At 47.1% G+C, this 24,974-nt stretch overlaps 1 protein-coding gene across 2 annotated transcripts in view; it reads left to right on the forward strand.

The window, feature by feature from the left end:
• The window catches only part of Evc2 (EvC ciliary complex subunit 2), an 86,147-nt gene that overhangs the window by 19,488 nt on the left and 41,685 nt on the right, over positions 1-24,974 (forward strand). For both annotated transcript variants that reach the window (XM_029476919.2, XM_085836652.1), the window contains 6 exons: positions 34-168; positions 5,322-5,461; positions 12,239-12,563; positions 19,393-19,632; positions 21,628-21,803; positions 24,283-24,442. In XM_029476919.2, the coding sequence (XP_029332779.2) occupies positions 34-168; positions 5,322-5,461; positions 12,239-12,563; positions 19,393-19,632; positions 21,628-21,803; positions 24,283-24,442 (1,176 nt within the window). The remainder of the gene's footprint in view (positions 1-33; positions 169-5,321; positions 5,462-12,238; positions 12,564-19,392; positions 19,633-21,627; positions 21,804-24,282; positions 24,443-24,974) is intronic.

Genomic DNA, 24,974 nt, shown 5'->3' on the forward strand with positions numbered 1-24,974 from the left:
TGAGGGGTCTCAGACTCCCTTCTTTCCATGCAGGTTCTGCCTAACCATGGCCTTCATGCAGCAGGCTTCATCGCAGCCTTCCTCATCTCCCTCCTCCTGACCTTGGCAGCCCTGTTCTTCCTGGCGAGGGGTCGATGTCTGCAGGGAGGCATGCTGTCCAGATGCCCGGTGAGTCTCCTTCCCAGGGATGCCAAGGTTGGCAGTGGTGTGAGGTGAGGTGTGAGGACACTCATCCTTTAGCCTGATGGGTCGGTCTCAACTCTGAGCTAAGTCAGACTCCACTGGTGATCTAAGGACAGATGCTCACCTTGCTTGTCCCTGGACATAAACTCATCATTAACCCTGGGGCTGGCAATGTATCTCAGTGGTTGAGCAGTCACTTAGCCTGTGCCAGGACAATCCACAGCATTGCCAGTAAATGAGAAAATTAATTAATTCATCAATCAAATGAAAGATTCTATGATTATTTCTATAAATATTTTTCTTAGCACACACTTGTGTGAATTTATCAGATAGAGTGTGCTAGGTTTACATGTGTGTACAGTGTGTAATGCATGGCGTACCTGTAACCTCAGGCATCCATCGCTTCTCCGTGTGAGGAAATGTACATGCTCTCATCAGCTAGTGTCAACTATGCGGCACCTTCTTGGCGACCACGCTGCTCCCCTGTGCTATGGAACTGCACAGCATTTTCCTCCTGCCTACCCCAACTGCACCCTCCCCGAACCGCTAACCATCACTCTATGCTCAGCCTCTAAGAGTTCATCCTTTTAGATTTCACCTGTGATGGAGATGAGTGATTGTCTTATTCTGGATGTAACATCCTCCAGGACCACCCACATTTTGACAGTGTAGTAGTTTGAATGACAGTGACCCCCCATAGATTCAAATATTTGAATGCTCAGTCTCCGGTTAATGGAACTGAGGAGGTACTTCACTGGGGATTGGCTTTGAGGTTTGAATAGCCCGTACTAAGCTCTCTCCCTCTCCCTCTCCCTCTCCCCCTCCCTCTCCCTCTCCCCCTCCCCCTCCCCTTCCCCCTCCCTCTCCCCCTCCCCCTCCCCCTCTCCCTGTGGATCAGGATGTAAACCTGTCAGCTACTGCTCCAGCATCATGTCTGTCTGCTTCCTACCATGATGATTATGGCCCAACCCTCTCAAACTGTCCCTGAACTAAATGCCTTCCTTTTAAGAGTTGCCTTGGTTACTAGAACAGTTACTAAGAGACAGGATGGTATCTTTTCATGACTAGCTACTATTCCACTGTGTGTTTGTTTGTGATGAACACTTAAGTTGATTTTATATCTGACTGATGGACAATTTACATGTGTCCAGATATAAGAACCTTACATTCTAGCACTCTTCTATGTAGGATGGCTTTATTCTACCCCCAATTCAAGCCCTCCCACCTGCTGAGGAGCCTCACTGTTCTGAGGTGAAGTCAGACTCCTTGGTCTGGCTTGGACTTGTGCCTCATATCTTCCCATCCTTCACCTCACCCTCTAGGCGTACACAGCGACTGACTTTTCTGAGGGAGCTCTGCTTTTCCTGCTCACTCTAATGAGGCTCCCAATCCCTTCCTTAATCTTCCCTCATGGAACTTTCCTTCTGCTTTAAACATTAACCAAGCATCTTCTTGTCCTGGAATCATCGTGGGTGCTCCTGGTAGATTGGGGTCTCTCTCAGGGTCCTCCGCTTGCTTTGAAAGATTCCACTCGGGGATCTTTTAGACCTAAGCTTTTCCAGCTCCTGATCTTCACTTCACTGCCATAGGAGTACACCCCGAGGCCAGATTCAAAGGCTCTCCGTCTCAGGAAATAACACGTTCAAGGCATGGCAGGAGGAGAGGATCGCCAGCAGCACCAGGTGTGTCCTTGAATGCCATCAAAGACTCTTAGAGCCAACCAGCCTGAGGTGCTGGAGCTAGGTCAGAATCAGACTCTGAGCCAATCCTCCTGCAGGCTGCGGCTGTGTTAGTTCCATCTCACAGAGCTGTGTGGACCTCAGGAAGCAGCCAGCAAGGTCACATCAAGAAGGCCACTGAGGAGTTTTCCTCTGATGTGGATGATGATGATGAAGGACTTAAAAAGTTATTTCTCTGTGCAGGGATGGTTCAATATATGGAAATCTGTCAATGTAATCCACCATATAAGCAAAGTGAAATGAAAAAAAAATAGTCTCATTGGATGCTGAAAAAGTCTTTGACAAAATCCTTTCACAATATAAGTCTTGGAAAGAACAGGAACACAAGGGACATGCCTAAATATAATAAAGGCAATTTATAGCAGGCTGATAGCCAACATAAAATTAAATGGGCAGAAACTGGAACCAATTCTACTAAAATCAGGAATATGACAAAGGTATCCACTCTCTCCATATCTAATCAATATAGTACTTGATGTTCTAGCTGGAGCAGTAAGATATTTAAAGGAGATAAATGTGATACAAGTTAGAAAGGAAGAAATAAAAGTATTGCTCTTTACAGATGGTAAGATATTATGCAACCCCCAAAAGTCTACCAGGGAACTCCTGCAGCTGATAAACATGGTAAGTGAAATGGCTGGATACAAGATTAACTAAAAGAAAAAAAAATCAGTAGTCCTTCTATATACCGATGACAAATGCGCTGAGAAAGAAATCAGGGAAACAGCATAATAGCCCTTCATAACTGCCACAAATAATATAAAATATCATGGGGCAACTCTAATCAAGCAAGTGGATAACAACTTCAAATCTTTGAAGAAGGAAATTGCAGAAGATAGCCATCAGTGAAATGCAAATTAAAACAGCTCTGAGAAGTTACACCTTACACATGTCAGAATGACTAAGATCAAAAACTCAAGTGACAGCTCATTCTGGTAGGGATGTGGAGCAAGAGGAGCACTCTTCCATTGCTGGTGGGAGTGCAAATCTGTACTTTGGAAGTCAATATGGTGGTTTCTAAGATAATTGGGAATTAACCTACCTCAGGACCCAGCTAGACCACTCCTGGGCATGTACCCAAAGGATACTTCATCCTATTGCAAAAACATTTGTTCAACTATATTTATAGCAGCTTTATTCATAATAGCCATAAACTGAAAACAACCTACATGTCTCTCAACTGAAAGGTGGATAAAGAAAATGTAGCCCATTTACAAAATGGAATACTACTCAGCTGTTAAAAAACAATGACGTCATCAAATCTTCAAGCAAATGGACAGAAATAGAAACTATCATCCTCTGTGTGAAATAATCCAGACCCAGAAAGACAAATATGGATGTACTAACTTGAAGTGGATCTTAGCTGTTAAGTAAATCATAATCATGTGACAACCCACAGACACAGAGAGCCTAAGTAACAAGGAGGACTTAAGGGTCTGGAGGACACGTGGATCTCGCTGGGAAGGAAAAATAGAATTAATTTTTCAGGTGAACTGGGGGCAGGTGGGGTTGGCAACAGAAGGGATCAGGTGATGGAGGAGGGAAAGAAAATACTGGGAGAAAAGCCTGGCATTGGGGAGCATTTTGGGGTCAAGTTGGAAACCAAGTGCAATGGAAACTCCATTGAATCCATGAGAGTAACCATAGCAAAAACTCCCAGTAATGGGGGACATGGAGTCTGAACTGGCCATCTGGTATAACCAGGTCTCAAGTGGAGGGATTGCGACACCACCCCAGCCACAAAAAACTACCTACAGTTTGTCCTGCTTTCAGAGTGCTCTGGAACCTGAGCCTAGCAGAATTGTCATCAAAGAGACCAGAGAGACTTTATCTGGCAACTGATGGGAGCAGATGCGGAATCCTATGGCCAGACTCTATGTAGAGCTTGGACATCCTGCAGAGGGGGTAGGAAATAGAGACCAGAGGGGTCAGGGACACCATGAGAACACGACTAACAGAGTAAATTGACTGGGACCTATGGGAGCTTGCAACCATGAGGGAGCCTGTAGGTCCTCAGAGCTAGGTCCTCTACATATGTTATGGTTGGGTAGCTTGGAGTTCTTGTGGGAATCCTAACAGTGGGTGCGGTGCGGGAGCTGTCCCTGACTCTTTTGCCTACTTGTGGGACCGTTTTCCTCCTCCTGGCTTGCCTTGTTCAGCTTTGATGTGATTATGTATGTTTTATCTTATTGTAGACCTTTTTTTGTGGTGTTTGGTTGGTGTCCCTGCGAGGCTTGCTCTTTTCTGTGGGGAAGCAGACAGGGGAGTGGATTTGAGGGAGCAGATAAGTTGGGAGGAGAGCCTGGGGCGAGGGGAGGGAGAGTAAACTGTGGTCAGGCTGTAATATATGAGAGGGTATAAAACAAAACAGAACAAAAAAAATCATCCCCCTGTCATTTTAAATGTATGTATTTTATTAATCTTTTGGGAATTTCACATAATGTATTTTGGTCATATTCACTCCCCTAATCCTCCCCTAACTCTCCCCAAGTCCATCCCTGACTTTAAAAATAATCTAACGCATCAGGTTTGAGCTTCCCATAAACTCCTAAAAGTAGGGTCACTCACTGGAGCAGAGTCAACCTACCAGAGTCATACCCATAAAGAAAACTGTCTCTGTCTTCCCAAGAAGCTGTCAACTGTCAATAATTCCCTAGTTAGGGACGAGGGCTCATGACCCTCCAGGGTGAGGTGTTGATTGGCATGATATTGTACAGTACTTATGCGAGCAGCCACAGCTGCTGTAAAGCTATGAGTGCTGCCATCCGGTCATGCTCTTCCACCCTGGTCCTCCTTGACCTCCTCCCTTCTCCCTCCTCCCCTCCCTCCCCGACTCTCTCTCTCTCTCTCTCTCTCTCTCTCTCTCTCTCTCTCTCTCTCTCTCTCTCTCTCTCTCTCTCTCTCTCTGTGTATGTTTGGTGTTCATGTCTTCTCCTCAGGTGCCTCTCAGCTTGTTTATTTGAGGCAGGGCCTCAAAATTCAGAACTCACCATTAAGGCTAGGCTGGCTTGTTGTGTGCCTCTGGAATCTGCCTGTCTCTGCCTCTGGGCCCAGTTTTCTAACAGTGTGGGTTTTAGGGTTCAAACTGGGGACCTCACATTTGTATGGCAAGCACTTTCCTGACTGAGCTATCCCCCCTCCCTGCCCCTGCCCATCTCAGTAGCAGAATATGTATGGTGATATCTTGCATATCTTTGCTTTGTTTACCCAACACTCTTGTGTGCAGCTGTTGAAATCCCATCCTTTTGATTTGGTGAGAAGTGGAGGATCTGACCTGGACAGGGGCTGGTCTGAGGTGGGAGGAGCCTAGCTTCTCCGACTGCACACACAGCCCTGCCTTCCCTCTTAGCATTCAGTATTGTCCAGGAGGCCAACCCAGCTGTCTCTCCACTTCTACAGATTCAGCATCCTGAGAACAAGCTGGAGCCCTCACCCTTCACCTCTGCTAACGGTGTGAGCCAGGACCTTTCCCTCAATGACCAAGTGGTTGCCATCCTGACTTCTGAGGAGCCTGGGAGCATGCTTCAAGCCCTAGAAGAGTAAGTCTTCAGTCATATCTGCTCTCCAGAGGTGATGGGTTGGGGGCAGCAGGCATGGAGTGTCCTTTTTGGGTTCACTTGGTCATCCATTCATCACTTGGTGGTCAGAATGGAAGTGTTGCTAGGCATTGATTCTATCGGGCCAGCTGGATGCAGAAGAAAGCGGCACCCTGGAAATGTTCCCTGGAGGAAGTGACATTATCACTTGTGTTTGATGCTGTGGAAGAAGCTTCCAAGGGGAGTGAGAGGGAATACTTCAGGCAGAAGGAAGACAGGGAGGTATAAGGATGGGAAGGTGTAAGGAGCATTTGTGAAATCTAACAGAAGAGTGTGCCAGGTGTTTGTTTACCCAATACAGAAAATAGGGAAGAAACGGCTGTTTGAAAAAGAGGCTAGCCCAGGTGCCCACCTTGGTTTGCCGGATGGAACTCTTTTTTGTTGATAAAGACCTGCACTGTGCTGTCTCCATCCTATCAAATCCTGGATGAAAAGGATATGAACTAACTCACAGGTCTTCAGAAACAACTTGGGCTGGGGTGTTGTTTTCCACTTACCCGAGGACTTGAAGGGGTATCGCTAGCAGTTCAGTTGTGATTCCTCCTCGGACAAAAGCTACACTGAGTCTGACTCATGGTACTTTTTAAGCCACTTGTTCTTGACAGTGAGGACTCTGCTCCTCTCTTGTTCAGTAGCTCTGTGAGCAGCCAGGCCTGGAGCTTTGGGTGCACAGGACCGACGTCACCCTGTGGCTCATGGGGCCCAGGGCCCCATGCACTTCTGGATTTTTGGGTAGTGTGCATGGCTTGGGTAATTAGGCTTTGGACAGCTGTTCACAAACCTTTCTTTTGCTCAGCTCTCTGATTGGAATGCCAATGATGGCAATTAAAATTTGCCACCCTGTCTTAGGAAGGCAGACATGGGTGGGCAGCTGGGATGCAAACTCCTGCCAGGAACCAAAAACACCATCTCATATATTGTGATACAAACCCAAGCAATTATCAAAGCATTTCCTAGCTAAAAGTAGGGTGTTCCCCTCCTCCTCAGCGTGAACATGAAGAGTTGGCTGGAACCATCTGACTTGGGTAACTGACAGCTGGGTGTTTGATTTACACAGGCAGGATGCTGCATGCTTCTGCCCCGGTGAAGTAGTCCTCTTTAGCAGGAACATGTCAACTCTCCGGCTCGGCTTCTGATTCAAGATGTGAAGGGTCTCAGGAGCTCAGCCTCCTCCTTCCCCATCACAGGAAACTCTCCATGGTGTTGCAGCTTATTTGGATGCCAGAGTGTTGGCATTATTAGTTCCTCTGGGACCCTGGAGCCTCTTCTTTGTACCTTCTAGGTTGCTGATCTTATTTTGTCAGAAGATCAGCACATGGATCAGCAAGCATGAACTGTGAGCACTCAGCGCAAGAATGAAATTCATCCCTCCTCCCCCAGCTCGGCCTTTTAAAATGACTTTTTTATTATGGGTGTTCTGCCTGTGTGTATGTCTGAGCAGAATGTGTGTGTGTGTGTGTTGTCCACAGAGGCCAGAAGAAGATGTTGGATCTCATGGGACTGGAGTTACAGAAGGGTGGGACCTGCTGTGTGGGAGTTGGGGAACAGACACAAGTCCTCTAGAAGACTAGGCATGGCTTTGACCCCCGAGCCATCTCTCTCCACCTCCTCACCACAGTTTAGTCTTAAAATTTATTGATTTAACTGTGTTTCAGCCTCAGTGGTTGGACACTGGTTTGAGTACTTAGTCATTCATTCATTCATTCATTCATTCAGCCTGCCTGTCTGCCTGTCTGTCTGCCTGCCTACTTGTCTACCTTCCTTTCCCTCTCTCCCTCTCCCTCTCCCCCCTTCCCTCTCCCCTCTCCCTCTCTCCCCTTCCCTCCCTCCCCCCTCCTTTCCTCTCTCCTTTCCTTCTTCCCTCTCTCTCTATCTCCCTTCTCCTCCACTTGTCAGTTACCTTTTATCTTTCTGTGTTGACCTCCACTAAGGTTTTGGAGCTCCCACAAAGGAAATGTCAGGGGCTTAGTTTGCATGGAAATCAGTCTCTCATGGGCTCCTTACTAAAAATAGCCCTTTTCTCTAGTAAGTCATTTATCCTGCCTGCAATTCTCACTGGAGGTTTAGCTGGGATTCTCACCCTGCAGACAGGCAGGCAGGCAGGTGGGCAGGCAGGCAGGCAGCTTGATTGTTGCCACATTTCCAAGGCTAGGAGGCACTGTGCCTGTTTCCCCTCTGCTGGCACACTCCTGACAGAGCATGCCCTGGGCTTGCTTGCATGTTCAGCTATGGGTTATTTATTCACAGGCCACCTCTTACAAAGAGGGTTGGAGAACTGCTTTTATCCTTTGGTCTTTATCAGGTTCCCTGACTGGAGTCACAGTGGAAGTGGGCTTGGTCCCAATGCATGCTGGAACCTGCTATGAGGAAGGAGAAACTGGATAGCTTGGCTGATCATAGAAGGTTCTAGAAACATGATGTGTGTGCGCTTCCAGTAATTTAGTGCCACCCAGACTGAAAACCTGGTCACACCAAGCATCTGGCATTGTATGAAATTCTCACTTCTGCTCAATTTTCAGACCAGTGAGCTGCCATTCAGACAGGCTCCAGTGGTTTGCCTGAGGTCGTGTGGGTGGTAATGGGCTCGCACCCATGCTAGAGTGCTTACAGATCCACTGTGCTGCTGAGGAATGGTCTCTTAGAAATCCCGAGTGCAGACGCTGCTAAGACAGAGCATAAGGAGTTCAGAGAGCTGTGTTTCTTTCCCTTACTAAGCTCTGAGCTCTCGCTGCAGCTCCTGTGCTGTCTGGAGGTTGTTTTGTGTGTGGCAGATGTGTAGGAAACATTTGTTGTGCTGGAGTTGTAAATACACATATTGAGTAGTTTTTTATGTGTTAACCATATGGTTATCATTTTTTTTATAATGCCTATCTTTTATTTTTCTTTCAAGCATTCTGTAAAAGCAAGACCTGTGGTTCTAAGATGCTTAGAACACTTTTTAAAAGTAATTAATTGGCAGGTATTTTAGCAATCCTGTGTGGTCCTGTTTGGTGCTCAGCATAGTAGTGGGCACTGCCTGGATATTTGGGTTTGTCTTTGTACTGCATACATGGGCGGAATACAAATGTCTTGAAGTGGGGACTCAAGGCTCCTTCTTCTTCTATCCTCTTCTTGGAGACTGGGTTTCGTGTAACCCAAGCTAGCTTCAGAACTTGCTATGTGACCAGAAATGAATGTGAACGATTGATCCTCCTGCCTCCACTCCAGTGCAGGGAGCCCAGGAATGAGAGAAAAACCATTAAGCTGAACGATGGTAGCAGCACATATTGCATGTGGGATGGGGTGTGGGTATCCAAGAGTCAGACAGAGTAGGTCAAAGTAGCAACTGCATGGCACAGTGGACTGGGGAGTCAAACAGAGCTAGGGAAACTTCCTCTGCAGTGGTAGCTTCTCCATCCTGTATACCCAAACTACTTCTCTTCATAGCATCCCTGGCTGCTAGAAGTGACTATACATGCAGAGGGGAGGGACAGGGACAGAAGACAGACAGACAGGCAGACAGACAGAGGCACAGAGTCAGACAGAGAGACAGAGAGAGACAGACAGACCCAGAGAGATATTGTGTCATTGCATTCTGTCTTATCTACTTAAGCAGGAAGTTCTTTGAAGGCAAATGTTTTCTGCTCTGCTCATGGATTACCCCTCCCCCTCTCCTCCTACCCCGATGCTTTGGGATGAATGTAGTCTGTGAGTGATTATTTCTTCTTACAGAGTAGCTTGGTGCCTGGAAAGGGAGCGCAGCATGAGCTCTCTGCATGGAAATATTTGGTGAAAGATGGTCCAGGAGGAAAGATGCTGAGAGCTCACCCTTGGGCTGTGGCTTGGGCTGTATTTGGAGTCGTGACAAGCTGCTGGCTCGCTGGCTCAGCATTGATTTTTCTGGTATTTTCCTCATATTGTGTGACTGCCACTTACTAGAGATTCTCAGGGGATACTTTCCCCAATTTCTGCTGCCTGCCCACCGTGCTGACAGGGTGTACGTGTGATGTTTGCCCTCTACATAGAATCGTGCACTATGCCTTCCATTGAAATCGGTTCTGATGAGGAAAGCTTTCTCCTTGCTAATATTGAGCTGTTTTGTGGGTCTGTGGTTATACCAGCTAACTTGATGATACTAGAATTATTCTAAAAGAGGCCGTGGCTGCATTGGCTTCCTTCTGAGTTACCATTCCCCAAGTTGCTTTATGAGTTCTTTTCCCCATTCAGAAAACAGTTGGCTGCCATGTGTATCAACTGGATCCTAACTTTATCCTGATACCTGGCCTCGCTATTTCGTGAGAATGATTGATTTTTTTTTAAAGAACCAAATAGGAAAGAAGGCATGAATACAATTATACTCTTTATCACTGGTAGGCAGTCAAAGTATTAATCATAATTGGTTCTTGGAAATTCTAAACAGTGGTGTTTCTTAGGCACTACTGTGGGCGCGCCAGTACAAGGAGAGATACTGGAGTTCCAGTATAGAACCCCCATCCCACGTGGCCCCAAATGCCTGTTTTCTTGATGTCATGAAGGATTTCCTGGGAGAATGGAGGAACATAGATTTCATTTTCCTGTAAATGATCACCAGTGAAGGAAGTGTGTCGCTTCACCAGTGGACCTGACGCTATATGTGAGGGAGAGATTTTTTTCTATTTGTGTTTTTCTGAAGCCGTTGGGCAATTAACAATCAGAGTTCCTGTCATTAATAGCTTGGAAATTTAGCTAATTTGTGGGGACACTCTTCTTGTGGCCTTGGGCTATTTACAGTTTTTCAGTCTATGTAAAGCCCTTGACAGTGAAGTGGCTGCAACCAAAGCATATTTAAGCTGCCATGTGTGTCAAACTCTGCTCTGACCCCTCCATGGAGTGAACTATGAGTATTTAGGGCCAACAGGCCAGGAAACTGTGCTGTGAAATTGTCATTTCTTTGTTTGATAAAATAAACTTATTTTATTGAACAGCAATGTAGGGCCATTCCCATTACACAGATGGGAAAAGCAAGTCTTTGTCTGAGCTTGCCTGGTTAATAAGTGGCTCAACAGGCAGCCAAGAGAAAGAACAAGATTGCGCAGTTTGTCCAGTGCAGGCCACCGTATTTTCTGAATTAAGGAATGCGTGATGGTTGCAGCCACTCAGCACAGTGTCTGTGAGCTTGCTGTTCACTTGGCAGATCCCCAAAGGCTTGGCAGCTTATGCCTGAATATCCTTAGATTCTGGAGACAGGGTCTGCTGCGTCTCTCCAGGCAAGAATTAAGCTTTGCAGCTTCCACAAGCGGCCTCACTGGGTGCTCATCCCTTCCTAGGTCTGCAGATCTGTCAGTTTTCACACCTGCATCCTCTCCTTCCTCATGCTGCCTCCTCTGATCCTGATTCCTTTTCAGCCTCTCTCTTCCGAGTTGGAACCCTCCTTGCTTATGTGCGGATGCTGAAGCCAGCGGCTGAGCTCTGTCTGCAGCCTCAGGCCCTTTTCAGTCATATGTTCAGGAATACTGAAGATGTAGTGGAGGAGGACTGAAGACATAGTGGAGGAGCCATGGTTCTTTCTGCCCCACAGGCTTCCTTCAAGGTGTGAAGTCTGTTTTTGCCTGTCTCAGCGTAGAACACAGCTTTACTTTCAGGTCTTGTGGGATTCTGACTGGCTCATTTAACATTTAGCTGTACACATACTTCATTCTGACATCTCCTGTGATTCTTTCTGGATCCAGCACAGTTTCCCTTGCAGTTAGGCACTTGCTGTGACCATGAAGGAAGCAAATGCATGGAGTGTCCTTTAAAATGAGACGGATGAGGGTTGGGTTTAGAAATAGTAGCACTGACTTCTTTCTAGAGAAATATCTTTTATTGAAGTGCATTTAACTCAAGGTAATAAGTTACTATAGCTATTCTGGTAAAAATATGTAGGTTAGCTACCAGGTACCCATTTTTCTGTTTGTCTGTCTGTCTGTGTATCTGTTCATCTCCTTGACACCTGAAGATGGGTGTTGAAGGGTTTTCAGATAAGATAGCATATCTTATAGCATTTGCTTTCAGTGCTCAAATACGTGTGGCAGTGAATAGACCTAGTGGGACAGGTGAAAGTTGACAAAACTCAAGCAGACCGAGATGGACCACAGTGTTCTCTACTTTCAAATGTTTAGGATTTTCTGTGATGGTTTTCTTTACTACGTTTGTATTGTCACATCCCCATCGAGTGACAGAAGATGCCTGCCATTGCAGAGCACAGCTGGAGGAAGGGCGCATTGCTGAGCGCTACCTCTGGAATCCAGTTGGGCAGATGATCAGAAAGGCTTGAACATTATGCTTTTACTCTCCAGGGTAAAGGAAGAAAAATTGATTTTGGTTCATGGGCTGAGGGTCATAGCAAGAATATGAGGCTGCTTGCCCACATCTGGAGGCATTGGGGATCAGAGACAAGACAGAAAGCAGGGCTGCTCTATCATCCTCAAGTCTTGCACTCAGCATCCCACTTCTTCCAGGCAGGCTGTACCTACTATGATTCCATAACCACCCCCAAAACTGTGCCACCAACTGATGACCAAGTACTGACCAAATGAGCCTGTGGGAAGCATTTTCCATTCAAATTATGAAAGAGTAAAAGGAAGAGAAAAACGGGAAGAGAAGGAGGGGAAAGAAAGGAAAGGCCTTTCCCATGAATACCTGAAATCCTGATAGTCTCCAGTGGCCCTTTGCTCTCTCACGCTGTCCTATAATGGAGTCTGTTTGACTTCTGTTTCTCAGGTTGGAGATCGCAACCCTGAATCAGGCAGATGCGGATCTGGAGGCTTGTCGAAACCAGATTAGTAAGGACATCATTGCCCTTTTGATGAAGAATCTGATCCGCGGTGGTCACCTCTCTCCGCAAACAGAAAGGAAGATGGCCGCTGCTTTCAAAAGGCAGTTTCTGCTGCTGGAAAACGAAATACAGGAGGAGTATGAGCGGAAGATGTTGGCACTGACGGCAGAGTGTGACCTAGAGATGAGGAAGAAGACAGAAAACCAGTACCAGAGAGAGATGGTGGCCATGGAGGAAGCAGAAGAGGTGTTGAAGAGAGTTAGTGAGAGGGTAAGGCAGCCCTGAAATCTTGTGTATGCTTCATTCCTCCTCAAGGTCTCATCAGTTATCAGTGTTTCAAATCATCCATCCATCCATCCATCCATCCATCCATCCATCCACCCACCCACCATCTACCAACTCACTCCATTCACTAATTCATCTATCAGTCCCACCCATCCATCCACCCATTCATCCATCCATGCATCTACCCACCCATAAATTCATAATACATACATATGTACATAAATACACACACACACACACACACACACACACACACACACACACACACACCCCTACCCCTCTCTCTACCTATCCACCTAGCATCTATCCTTCCATTCATGGATCTCTTCATTCACTCACCTTCTATTTATGCATTCAACCAACCTCCACTTCAATCCACCCACCCACATAGAGAGACATTCACCCATTCATCCATTTATGCATCCACCAATTTACTCATCCACCCATGCATTTCTATATCTATCTACTTACTCACCTCCCACTTTTCTGTCTGCACACCCAACCACACATATTCCTTTCTGTCTGCATCCACCCATCTATCTGCCCTTCCTGCCTCCCACCTGTCTGCTCATCTACACTTTTACTAATTCACTCATCTATCCACACACTTTTATACCCCTATCTATTCATCTATGCTATTTCACTAGGATTTATGGGTAACTTACTGCCTCTTTCCTTTAGGCTAGAAACTATAGATACTGAGTTGAATTCAACCTCTTACCTTCAAGAAGCTCATGTTCTCATGGATCGTCCTCATATTTGAAAACCTGTTACACAAGTCAGCCATGTTGCACTACATTCCCATTTGTGGTGCCACAGTGGTCATGGGGAGGGTAGAAAGGTTTCATTGGCAAAGGACATGTCCAGTTCATGATGGGTTGTGATATCAGAGTACATGTGTCCGCTTGGGGACTACCTTTTGCTAAATTACAGCTCCATCTTGGACAGGTCTGGAGCCAGGCAGGCCTGGACAGTTGTGTGACTTCCTGTGCAGGCCTGAACAAATGTCTACTCCCCTCAAACAGGGTACCAATGATAGATATCCCCTCCAGAAAAATCTGCCAGTCGAGTTTGTTGAAGTTATTATGGGAGTATGGGAGTATCAGAAGCATCTACATCACCATTTAAAAACTCAAAGCAGTATGACTGATGATTCCCAATAGCATCCCTTGGGCTCCGTGCTCAGCTTGCAGGCAATTCCATGGAAGAGTCCCCTCTCCCAGACAATTGTTACTGCTTATGTAACTTTGGGGAGGAGCCTTGTGAGTTTCATTTACTCTCTGAGCTTAGCTGGTTTTGTTTACTTCTTGAGTCTTATGAGCCTCTCTCCTCCCTCTAGGAGGGAGTGTTCATTTGGAAGACATTGTTACACAGTTATCTTGATTCCCCACATGGTGCCCTTATATCCTAAGTCCTCTGAGCACCTCCTCAGAGTGGGAAGAGAAAAGTAGTCAGGGCACCGGTTGCCAACCTGAGAGATGTGGTCTGCCAGGCACAGCCAAGCAAGTCTAAATTGTCTTCCCAGTAAAAGATGGTTGTCTAGACCATGTGACCTATGCCCGCACACATCTGAACACCTGTGTCCTTTACAGGCCCAGCAGCCTAGAGAGAGTGCCTGACTGCTGCCTCCAGACTCCACTTGCCATGCAAACACAGGCTATCTCCTGCCCCAGAAGTGAATAAAAAGCTCTCAGTTGGTGGCTCAGGGCCACTCAGTCTTCAGCACAGACACTGCTGCAGTAAAGGATAGGCAGGGTTCACTGTGCTCCACCTGTTCCCTTGCTCCAGGGCCTGCCTTGTCTCAGTGCTGTCTTGTTTAGGGTGGGGCTTGTGGCTTGTGTAGGTGCTATACTAGCTCCCTGTGGATGCTAGAACAAGGTGCCATCCATCTGGTGTCAGAGAGAGAGAGAGAGAGAGAGAGAGAGAGAGAGAGAGAGAGAGAGAGAGAGAGAGAGATAGAGAGAGAGAGAGAGAATATGTGTTCCTTTGTGGTTCTAGAGTCTAGAAATACAATTCTGAGTGTCAGCAGGGAGGGGCCGGGTCCCTCTGGACTGTTTAGGGAGGACCTTCCTTGATTGATAGCTTTGCTGGTGGCTATATGTGTTCCTCAGGCTGTAGTTAAGTCACTTTACTCCTGCTCTATCCTCTCATAGGATAGAGAGTTCTTCCTGGAACCTTGTCACCTCTTCCCTGTCTCTGTAAAGATTCTTGTCATTTGATTCATGACTTATGAGATCCTTAATTTGGTTCAACATGCAAAGACTCTTCACAGTTATGGGGTCAGGACTTAGACATGTGCATGTATTTTGGTGTGGATGTTACTCTGCCCAATCCAGCTTCACTGGACACCCCTTTTCTCTAATGCTTTGTCTATCACTATGGCTCAGCCGTAATTCCCAAAGCTAGGTCCTTGGGGAGAGTGCATTTAGCTTGCTGTATACTGATTTGATCCTAGTTCCATCTCATCACAATTTGTTCTGAGTTTTGGTTTTCAATTTTCTCTAAAAAAAAAAAAAGTATAAGCCAGTCTGCACTACAAAATAATATCTATATATCCTATGGCTTTCAGAGCATGTCCCCTAATGCTGAAAGGCTCCAGCTCCCTAGACTGGTTTTGGAGGGGTGGAGGTTGAATTTCATCCGCTCTTCCAGAAGGCTGGGCCTCCCTTTGTCTCCTCTCCACTTTTTGAACACTAGAGATGGTACTGTCTCGTCTGTTTGCCTCAGAAGACTGTGTGTGAAGTAAGTTAATATGTGGTAGGGCCTCTGGTCCAGATGTTGGGCTCTTGACTCTGATGCACAGTTAGAGGAGAGGAGACACTCTGATGGTGCCTGGACATGAAGGCACAGGGAGGGGATGATCTACTGGCCATTGCACAGTCAAAGTGGTCTCCGACCACCTTGACAGACTATGTATCTCTAAAAGCCAGAGGATTTGTGTGTTTTCACCTCAAGGAGATGATTCGTGTTGGAAGATTAGCTGTGTGGACCTGACGCAACATTATGCAGTGTATACTCACACCGAAACATCACAAGGTGGCCCATCAATATGCCACATGTTTCTGTTTTCATGAGTCAGCTAAAAGCTCGATATGAATGAAAAGATAAAGAGAAGCAAGGGTTTCGGTCAGTGCCCTTGTCAACCCTGTGTGGGTGCTGGCATGTTAGCTTTGTGTTAGCTACTTTCCTGTTGCTGTAATAAGATGCCCTGGTGAAAAGCAAACTAAGAAAGGAATTGTTCGTTTTTTGGCTGGCAGTCCCAGGAGGATAGACTCCATCATAGCAGGGAAGGCATGGCGGCATGAGAATGAGGGTGGCCTGGAAGTGAGGAGGCAGAGCAATCACACCTTCTCCACCCATGAGAAAGAACAGGAAGTGGGGCCAAACTATAGAACCTTAAAGCCCACCCCCAGTGACACACTTCTTCCATCAAGTCTCCACCTCCTAAAGGTTCCATAACCTTTCCAGACAGCACCGCCAGCTGGGGACCAGCTCTAGGGGGATTTCATCTTCAGACCACCACACCCTTCCTGTTGCTATCATAAAGTACTCTGACAAAGTAGCTTAGGGGAAGAGATTTGTTCCAGCTCATAGTTCCAGGTTACTTATACTCCATCATGACTGGGAAGTTGAGGCAGCAGACACTTGAAGCAGTTGGTCATAGGACATCCACAGTCAAGAACTCAGAGAGATGAACACAAGCCTGCTAGTGCTCAGCCCTTTCTCTCCGCTCTGGCAGAGTTCAAGATCCAAGCTTAAGGAATGGTGCCGCCCACTTTTAGCATGGATCGTTCCACATTATTAATGTAATCAAGTTAAGCCCCCTAGACACGCTCACAGGCCAACCTGTTCAAGGCACTTCTTCACTGAAACTCTTCTCAGGTCGAAACTCTTCTCAGGTGACCCTAGATGGTGTCAAATTGAGGCTTCATCTTTTGGGAAACCTTGACCACAAAATGCATATTTACATTTGAAGATGGAAAAACTAAGGCCCAGGAAACCTCATAGCTTAACTTCCCTAGGCCACTTTAGGTCCTGACCTCCTTTGTCCTCCTCCTCATCTGATATAAGTAGTACCCAAACAGTGGTAGCAGACCCCTGGAAATGGGTGTGTAGGGGTCCATCTTCTGTACGTAGGCACTGTTGACTATTTGTAAGGACCTGCATCCTGCATCGTTCCCCAGAGGGTTCCAAGCTCCCTCTTAAGCTTCTGAAAGAGAAAGATTCCTTCTGTGTAAGAAGTTGACATTGCACCCCTAATAGACATATTTTTATAAAACAGTTTTATAGTATGCCAGTCATGCTGAGTGAAGAACAGGGAGTATAATTGAGGTGATCTTAACCTCACATTTCAGATGGCATAGAGTGAACTGGAGCCCTGGTGAAGTTCTGGGACAGCTCAAAGCCCCCCTGCTGTTGGCTGAAGCTCCCTGCTGGCCACACCTCCTCTCCATGAAAAAAGGCTCTTTCATTAGAAAGTTCAGTAGGGATTTGGCCATGGAAGGTGAGGGTATCTCTGATGCTTTTCTTTTACTAATGCACATTTACTGACAACATCTAAAATAGAACCCCTTATATTAAATATGTGGATTTCTCTAAGCATGGTGGCTTATGCCTGTAATCCCTGTGTTTGGGAGATAGAGTAGGAGGATCAGTTCAGAGACATCCTTAGCTATTTGTAAGTTCATAGTCAGGCCAGGGTATGTAAGAGCCTCCCTCTCAAAACAAAACCAGGGCTTGGAGAGACAGTTTAGCAGTTAAGGGCTCTGACTGTTCTTTCAAAGGACCTGGATTCGATACGCAGTATCACACGGCAGCTCACAAAAGGGCATATGATGCCCTCTTCTGATCTCCAAGATACCAAGCATGCCTGTGGTGGTACCAGGCACACATGCGGTTCCAGGTGGTACAGGAGATACTGGGTGCACATCCATACATGCAAGCAAAACACTCATCACATATAAAATAAGTAAATATTAAAAACTTTAAAACAATAAAAGCAAAACAACAAAAGCTCTCATGGCTTTAGCCTTTCTATAAGGGATTGGAGTTCAGACCATGCTCTGTCTTCATGCGCATGCTCACCTGTCTTGCCCCTCTTCTCCCACAGTGTTACTGCCTTCTCTGTGTGTGGTTTCAGAACCCAGACCTTCAAGGGTTGCTTATATGGAACTTAGGAAAAAGGCCTGAACTTCTCTGAGCCTATGGATCTGACCTTGTAAAAGGGAAGGTGTCCGTATCTTATGGATGTGCAAAAAACCACTCTACTGAAAACAGCAGGCTCTCCCAGCTTCATGGGCAAGAGTCCTGGAAGTTCAGCTGGGTCTTCTACTCAAGATGCCACAATCTTGCAACCGTTGCTCCTTTGGACTTCAGGGTCCTGGATCAAGCTCTTCATGCAGTGGGCATAATTCACATTAGTGTGTGTAGGACCATGGATACTCCACAGTCATGGTTGGCTTCATGCCCAGCAGGAAAGGGGCTGTCTCTTTTCAGTGAGTACTCACTCCACACCTCCTTAAGGGGTCTCATGTGATGTAGCCATATCCCTCAACCCCAATTTACCCATGGTTAATGAAAGAGGGATCCAGTTACATCAGGACACCGGGCAGTGTAGGGGATACGCAGGTAAGGTGTCTGCTGTGCCAATGTGAGGACATGAGTTTGGATTCATAGCACCCATGTAGAAGCAGGCATGGCAACACACCTGTAACATCTGGGAGGGTAGAGACGGCAAGCCAGCCTAGCTGAAGCAGTGAGCTCCAGGTTCAGGAGAGACCCTGTCTCAGTAACTGAGGTGAAGGGGGAAAGAGGAGGAGACTGGGTATTGACCTCTGGCCTCCATACAGGTATGTGTATTTACAACACACACACACACACACACACACACACACACAGACAGAGCCATGGAAGGTAATGTTAGAAGTGAGCATCCTATCATGTTCCAGTTTACACTCTCACACATGGAAGTTCACCTGACATATCCACTGGGGTCCTATGATCCCATCTGCCCATGAAGGTAGGAATGGGTGTCCTGCTTATGGGGTGCAGCCACCCCAGATCTTAACCTAGGCAGCCAAGTACCATTTCTCAGGAGCTCCTTCTCTCTTCACCGAGGAGCACAGCTCAGGCCTGATGGCTGCATTTTTTTCCTCCTCGTTGACACTGGGAGTGAAAGGAATAGGAGTTATCTTGTGAGTCTAGCTGTGCCATCCGTTGACACTTCGGAGATTTCCATTTTCCACAGACACCATTCAAGCAATCTGATTTGCAAATTGGCACATGCCCGCCTACTGTGAACTTTCTGTTTTACAGCTGTTCTGGCAGAAAATTCAGATAACAAGGAAGGATGGTTTAGAATAGCATCTTTCCAGGACTCAGCAGCTGTCAGCGTGTGTGTGTGTGTTTCTGCATTCACACATGTGCTATGTTGTGTGTCTGTGTAAGTATCATGTATACACACACATTTGTCTACATTTGGATGTACTGCTGTGTGTGCACACACATGCATGTACACAGTGAAGATATGTATGTCTCTGCATATATATATATATATATATATATATATATATATATATATATATATATATATTGTGGTTACATGGACACATATACTGTGCCTGTGCATGACATGTGCATGCAATACAATGTGTGTGTGTGTGTGTGTGTGTGCAGTTCATTGTCTGTTTTGAGTGTGCTATGTGTCCATTGCACATGTGTATTATCTGTGTGCGTATATGCTCTCATGGGCACATGGGTGTGCGTGTTCATGTTCAGTTTGTCTGCCTCTCACAGACTTCTCTTCTCTCCCCAGTCTGCTGCTGAGTGCAGCAGCCTTTTGCGGACCCTCCATGGGCTGGAGCAGGAGGACATGCAGAGGTCCCTTACTCTGCACCAAGCCGAGGACTTTGCTCAAGCACACAGGCAGCTGGCTGTTTTCCAGAGGAATGAATTACACAGCATCGTCTATACCCAGATACAGAGTGCTGTCTCCAAAGGGGAACTGAGGCCCGAGGTGGCTAAAATGATGCTGCAAGACTATTCTAAAACACAGGTAATGCCTGCACTCTGGCTTGCTCCAGCAGAGAGGTGTTTTCTAAACCTTCAGTGATTTATTCCCACCCCCCAACTCCCTGCCTAGAGCTTAGTCCTGTCTTCCTTCTGTGCTGGGGACTGGTGAGCTTTCTATTCCTTCTTCCTCCTGATGAAGGAGTCAGTATGGAGGGCAGAAGGTGAGTCATAGCGCAAGCTATGGGTTCAGGCTGACTTAGACTGGATTCTGGTTCTTCCTGTATCAGCTGTGGGTCCTGGTGTAGTGGAGGTTTAATGAACGGATCCTTGGCAGGTCAGTGCTTTGCATAAAGTGTGCCACACACACATGCACACACTGACACAATAACACAGTAGTACAGACACCACTAGATACTAGATAATGCACCTACACATGCGTGTGTACACCAGTTGATGTATATCTAGGATTTAGGGTCTATGTCTAGATGAGCCCATAACAGGAGTGTAAAGACCGTTCATGTAGACTGAACCAGTCCCTAGTTGAAAGTGAAGGTAGTTCTCTGAGCATTTTAGTATTCTGGGAAATTTCCTGACTTTGAAATGGTGTAGACCAACAGAGGAGCAGCCTGCAGGCTGTAGGACTCAGCCTTCGTCTTCTAAGTCTTGGTGCCAGCAGCTGAGGACGACCTGCCAGCCTTTAGCATTTGGGGTTCTTGCAGAGGCTGAGCAGGCCTGATATGGGACAGGAGGGGAGAAGTCATCACCCTGGCCTGTTAGGAAGCCATTGCCATGCTCAGAAGATTCTCAGAGTGGACACACCATCTCTCTACATGGAACTAGTATGAATGGTTCTTGAGTGTACTTCACTCCCATGATGCACAGCACTGATGCCTTGTACCAGACACTGGGAAGGAGCACATGACATTGTTAAAAAATATTCCCTGACCCACCCACTGGCATCAGTACCAAGTACACTCTGCACTGCCCAGGTGTTGCAGCTGGCTGTGAAGTTCCTGATGGCTCAGGGGTCTGGCTCCATCAGATCCAGAAACCAGTGGAGTGTTGCTGCTTGGGAACTCTGGTGCCTGGAAGGCCCAGGGGGGATGTCAGCTTTGCTTCATACTCCTGACTATGCAGTGTCTTGCTGGAGAGTGCTGGTCCTTACATATTGGAACCCAGGTCATGGATTGTGTGGAAAGGGGACTGTCCAGCCATCACAGGTCTCAAGTGGGTCTCAAATGTATATTCAGTGTCTCCACAGCGAGAGGCAGCACTGTCTGCTGGGTGAGCCACTGTGGCGGCTGCTCAGAAAGGGGCAGTATTGTTCCTGGGATGCTGAGTTCGTAGGAGAGCTCTCCAGGATGATAGCATCCGGAAGCCGTGATGTGAACTCGATTTCCTCATCTGTTGCTCAGCCATTTCCCACAGTGTGATGTGTGCTGTGGACTCGATTTCCTTGTCTGTAGATTGGGAATAATGACTCTCTTCTTCGATTAAAATGGGGAGGGCAAGAGAGGCTCAGTGTGCTCTTACCCAGAGATATCCCAGAGGACACAAAGACTTGAGCCAGCAAGTGTCACTATGACTTTCTTCTGCTGTTCTTTGCCCCTGCTCCTGCTTGCTTTATCTCCTTAGCCACCATAGGGCTGGCCAGGTGGCTGATTGATTGACCCTAGAACATCAGCACTTGTCCCACAGTGTAAGGCTGTGGGGCATCCCCGACTGGGCTGTGAATGGTGGGTACAAGGTGACTGATGGCCTAGGTATCACATACATTCACATTCATGTTTGGTTGGTGCAGATGTGTTGCTTGCAGGCGGTTCTTGAGGCAGTGCTTGCATCTGGTCACCAGGGCACTTCTCAGAGCACCCTTATTCTCATATCTCTCCCTTATAGCCTTTGCTACAGCATGGAGGTTCAAGGTGTTCACCCTAATGCCAGTCTGCGGACCGTCTTCCAAAAGAAGTCAGATTTTAAATGTCCACAGAGACATTTCTTAGCATTCTAGTGAAGTGCACATCTTATTTTTGTAAACCAGGAGAGCGTAGAAGAGCTGATGGACTTCTTCCAAGCCACCAAGCGATACCATCTCAGCAAGAGGTTTGGCCACAGAGAGTACCTGGTCCAGAGACTGCAGGCCATGGAGACCCGCGTGCAAGGGCTGCTGAACACCGCGGCTACCCAGCTAACAAGCCTCATCCATAAACATGAGAGGTAAGAGTGAGAGCGTGTAGCCTCATGAGGGACACAGGGACACAGAGACACTGTCCCCTTCTTCCTGCCCAACAGCATTGGGAGGCTGATCCACTCCCAAGACCAGTCCCTGCTTTCCGCTATGGCTGAATGCTGTCCTCTGGTTCATCGTGGGGTTCTTTTGTTGTAAATTCCCTCTTGGTAGACTTTTAAAAACATACATGGTAGTCAAGACAACCGTGTGATGGAATGATGTCCCCACCCATCAGCCTCTGCCAGCTCTGACTCATGGCTTCATGCTCCTGTCTTGGGCTGTTTGGAGGAATAAATTCTGAGCCATGTTTTCTGGATTAATCTATGAAGGATGACATGGTGTTGGGACAGCCCTCGTCCCTTCAGGTCTAGCAATGACCCTCACAGTTGGGTATAGTACACATGGGTCTTGAGCTGACTAGGAACCATACAGGGTAAGGTGAGTCCTGCCAAGCAGGCTTCTCAGAAGCTCCCCCTCATGCCTCTAGTCGCAGTCCCTGCCCGGCCATGCTCTGAGACAGCCTCCTTGTAAACAGTGAGATGTGCTATCTAGGTCTGAAACAAACTGGGACGGGACCGTGAGGTTGGCCTGCTCGTGAGCACACATGGTTTAGTGAATTGGTTCTACACCTCAGGTCGTGTTCCGGGGACTTTGAAGCTTCCTGCCGCGGTTAATAAAGATTCAATAAGATGCAGATTATGTAGGCACTGCCCATCTTGAGATGATAATGGATTTATCACTGCAGTCTGCTTGGCATTCCTAATTAACACTTGCTGAAGCAAAAGGAGGGCTCCTGGCCTCAGCCTGAAGAAACAGCAGCTGCTGGGCTGCCCTGAGCATTTTCCAGGGAAGGCTGTCATACTTCTTATTTTAAATTCTGTTTTAAAACTGGGCACAGACCATCTCTCTCTCTCTCTCTCTCTCTCTCTCTCTCTCTCTCTCTCTCTCTCTCTCTCTCTCTGTGTGTGTGTGTATGGGTGTGTCTCTTTGGTTGGGGGAGGGAGGGTGTGTGTGTATACATATGGAAGCTGGGAGTTGGTCCTGAGTGTTTTACTTTCTGGCTTTCTTCCTTACTATTTAAGACAGGAATTTTTTTTCCCACTGAATTTAGAACCCAGAGATTGGCTATCCTGTGTGGCCAGAGAGCTCCTGGGATCTGCCTATGTCTAACCACCTCACCAGTGCCACCACTAACACACCCTCTCTCCTGCCTGGGGTGACAGATGTGTGCACCCATGCCCAGCTTTTCACACGGATGTTAGCATCTGAGCTCTAAGTCACTGTTTTTTGAACAGCGGCCACTTTAGCTACAGCCACAGACTGATGTTCTGAAAGCACCTGCTTCTCTTCCTTCCTCCCCCATTCCATCAGCATCATCCGACCTGTGTAGAACTGGGGACACAGCCAAGGGATGCAGACAGGCTGGGGGATGTGATAGCAGGAGAAGCACACACTTGTCAAGGGTCTAGGCAAATAAAAAGACCAGGACAGACATTAGGAGAGCCAGTGTAGGGACTGGCGGGGGAGTCCCTCCACCTGTCCAAGTGGTTGTTGTAAGTCAGTTCCGGTTAGAAGGCACAGGTCCCAGGTCCTGGCATGTGAATCCCACTGAAAGGGCAGAGATGGTGTAACTGACACACAGTGAGCTGTGAGGCTCAAAGGGGTGGGTGGGTGGTGGTCCTTCATGCTGTAAGTTTGCTCTACTTGAGACCCCATGAGTTGGGTGTTACCCACATTTTGGAGATGTCTCTTTTCTGTTGCTGCCTCAGAGTACCACGGACTGGACACAATGTGAGTTTATTTGGTGTATGTTCTGTCTGGACCGTGGAAAGGTTAAGACTTCACCTACTGAGGGCTTACCCCTATGTTGGACCATGCAGAAGGCATTGCATAGTGACAGTGTTTGAGAGAGAAAGGTGAGGGGTCAGGGAATAAGATTCCTTTCACAGATAACCCACTCCTGTATTTATTACCCCCCCCACACACACACACACTCCTTCCCTGTCACTTCTCATCCCCTCTTGCTGGCCATTTCTGATTTAGCTCATGGGTTAAGACTTATGGGAAGTTAAATGCCAACATGAATTTTGAAGGGATCATTCAGACCATAGCATCTGAATCACTTCCCGGGTGTCCACAGCCCCTCTTTGTCTCTCTCTCTCTCTCTCTTCACCCAGGATTCTTGGTCTCCTCTTCTTGGAAAGAGACACTCTTAATACCCCCTGGTCTCTGCAGAATATTTTTCTCCCCAAATGTCTGCCTATTTCTGACCCATCAGATCTTTCTCCTTCCATCTCCATGAACCCCGACTTCACTCTGTAAATAACATATTTGTGTCTCAGCGGCAACTTCTCCTCCTGGAAGTTTTCCATCTTGAGACCAGCCTAATAAGAACCCCCCTCCCATGCAGTGGTCCAGCCTGTGGAGAGGAGGGAAGTCCCCTAACTTTCTATCTTCTCCGTGTAGGGCTGGCTACTTGGATGAAGATCAGATGGAAACGCTATTGGAGCGTGCACAGACAGAAACCTTTTCTATAAAACAGAAGCTGGACAATGACTTAAAGCAGGAAAAGAAAAGGCTCCGCCAAAGATTAATAACCAAGAGGCGGCGAGAGCTTCTGCAGAAGGTATGTGAGGCATTGTGTTCTTCCTTTCTAGAGAACCATTCCCACAGAGTAACAGACATTGCTGTCAGCGCCTGATGCTCAGAGCTGGTGTCATGATCTGCCATCTGTAGTTGATTAGTTGTGACTTCTTAGGATCCTCTGTGAAGGAGGATTCTGTGTCTCAGTATAGCAGAGTTTGTGGTGGACTAGTCATGTCTGCATTGGAAGAGACTCAGAGGATGATAAAAGGTTCTGGCTTTTTTATGTTTAATTAGCACTGTGCATTAGATAAGACAATGTCTTTAATCCTTAGGAGGTGCAAGAGTGACCGTCACTGTTTCACTGGGGAAGGCATGTGTAATACGGATGGGACCTGAGGACAAGTAGACATTTGAAGCAGGCAAGAGGGATGTGCAAAGCTGCAGCAGCAGGCAGCACTGCCTTCTAAGTTTGAGCATTAAGACCAGAGTGTACTATTGCACTTGGCAAGCAAAGAGCAGAGTGGGGCTGAAATCAGTGGAGGGGTGAGGCCAGGACTGCAGGGGCGCTGGAG

This window comes from Mus caroli, unplaced genomic scaffold, assembly GCF_978045245.1.
Source record: "Mus caroli unplaced genomic scaffold, Mus_caroli_1 scaffold_4, whole genome shotgun sequence".
NCBI lineage: Eukaryota > Metazoa > Chordata > Mammalia > Rodentia > Muridae > Mus > Mus caroli.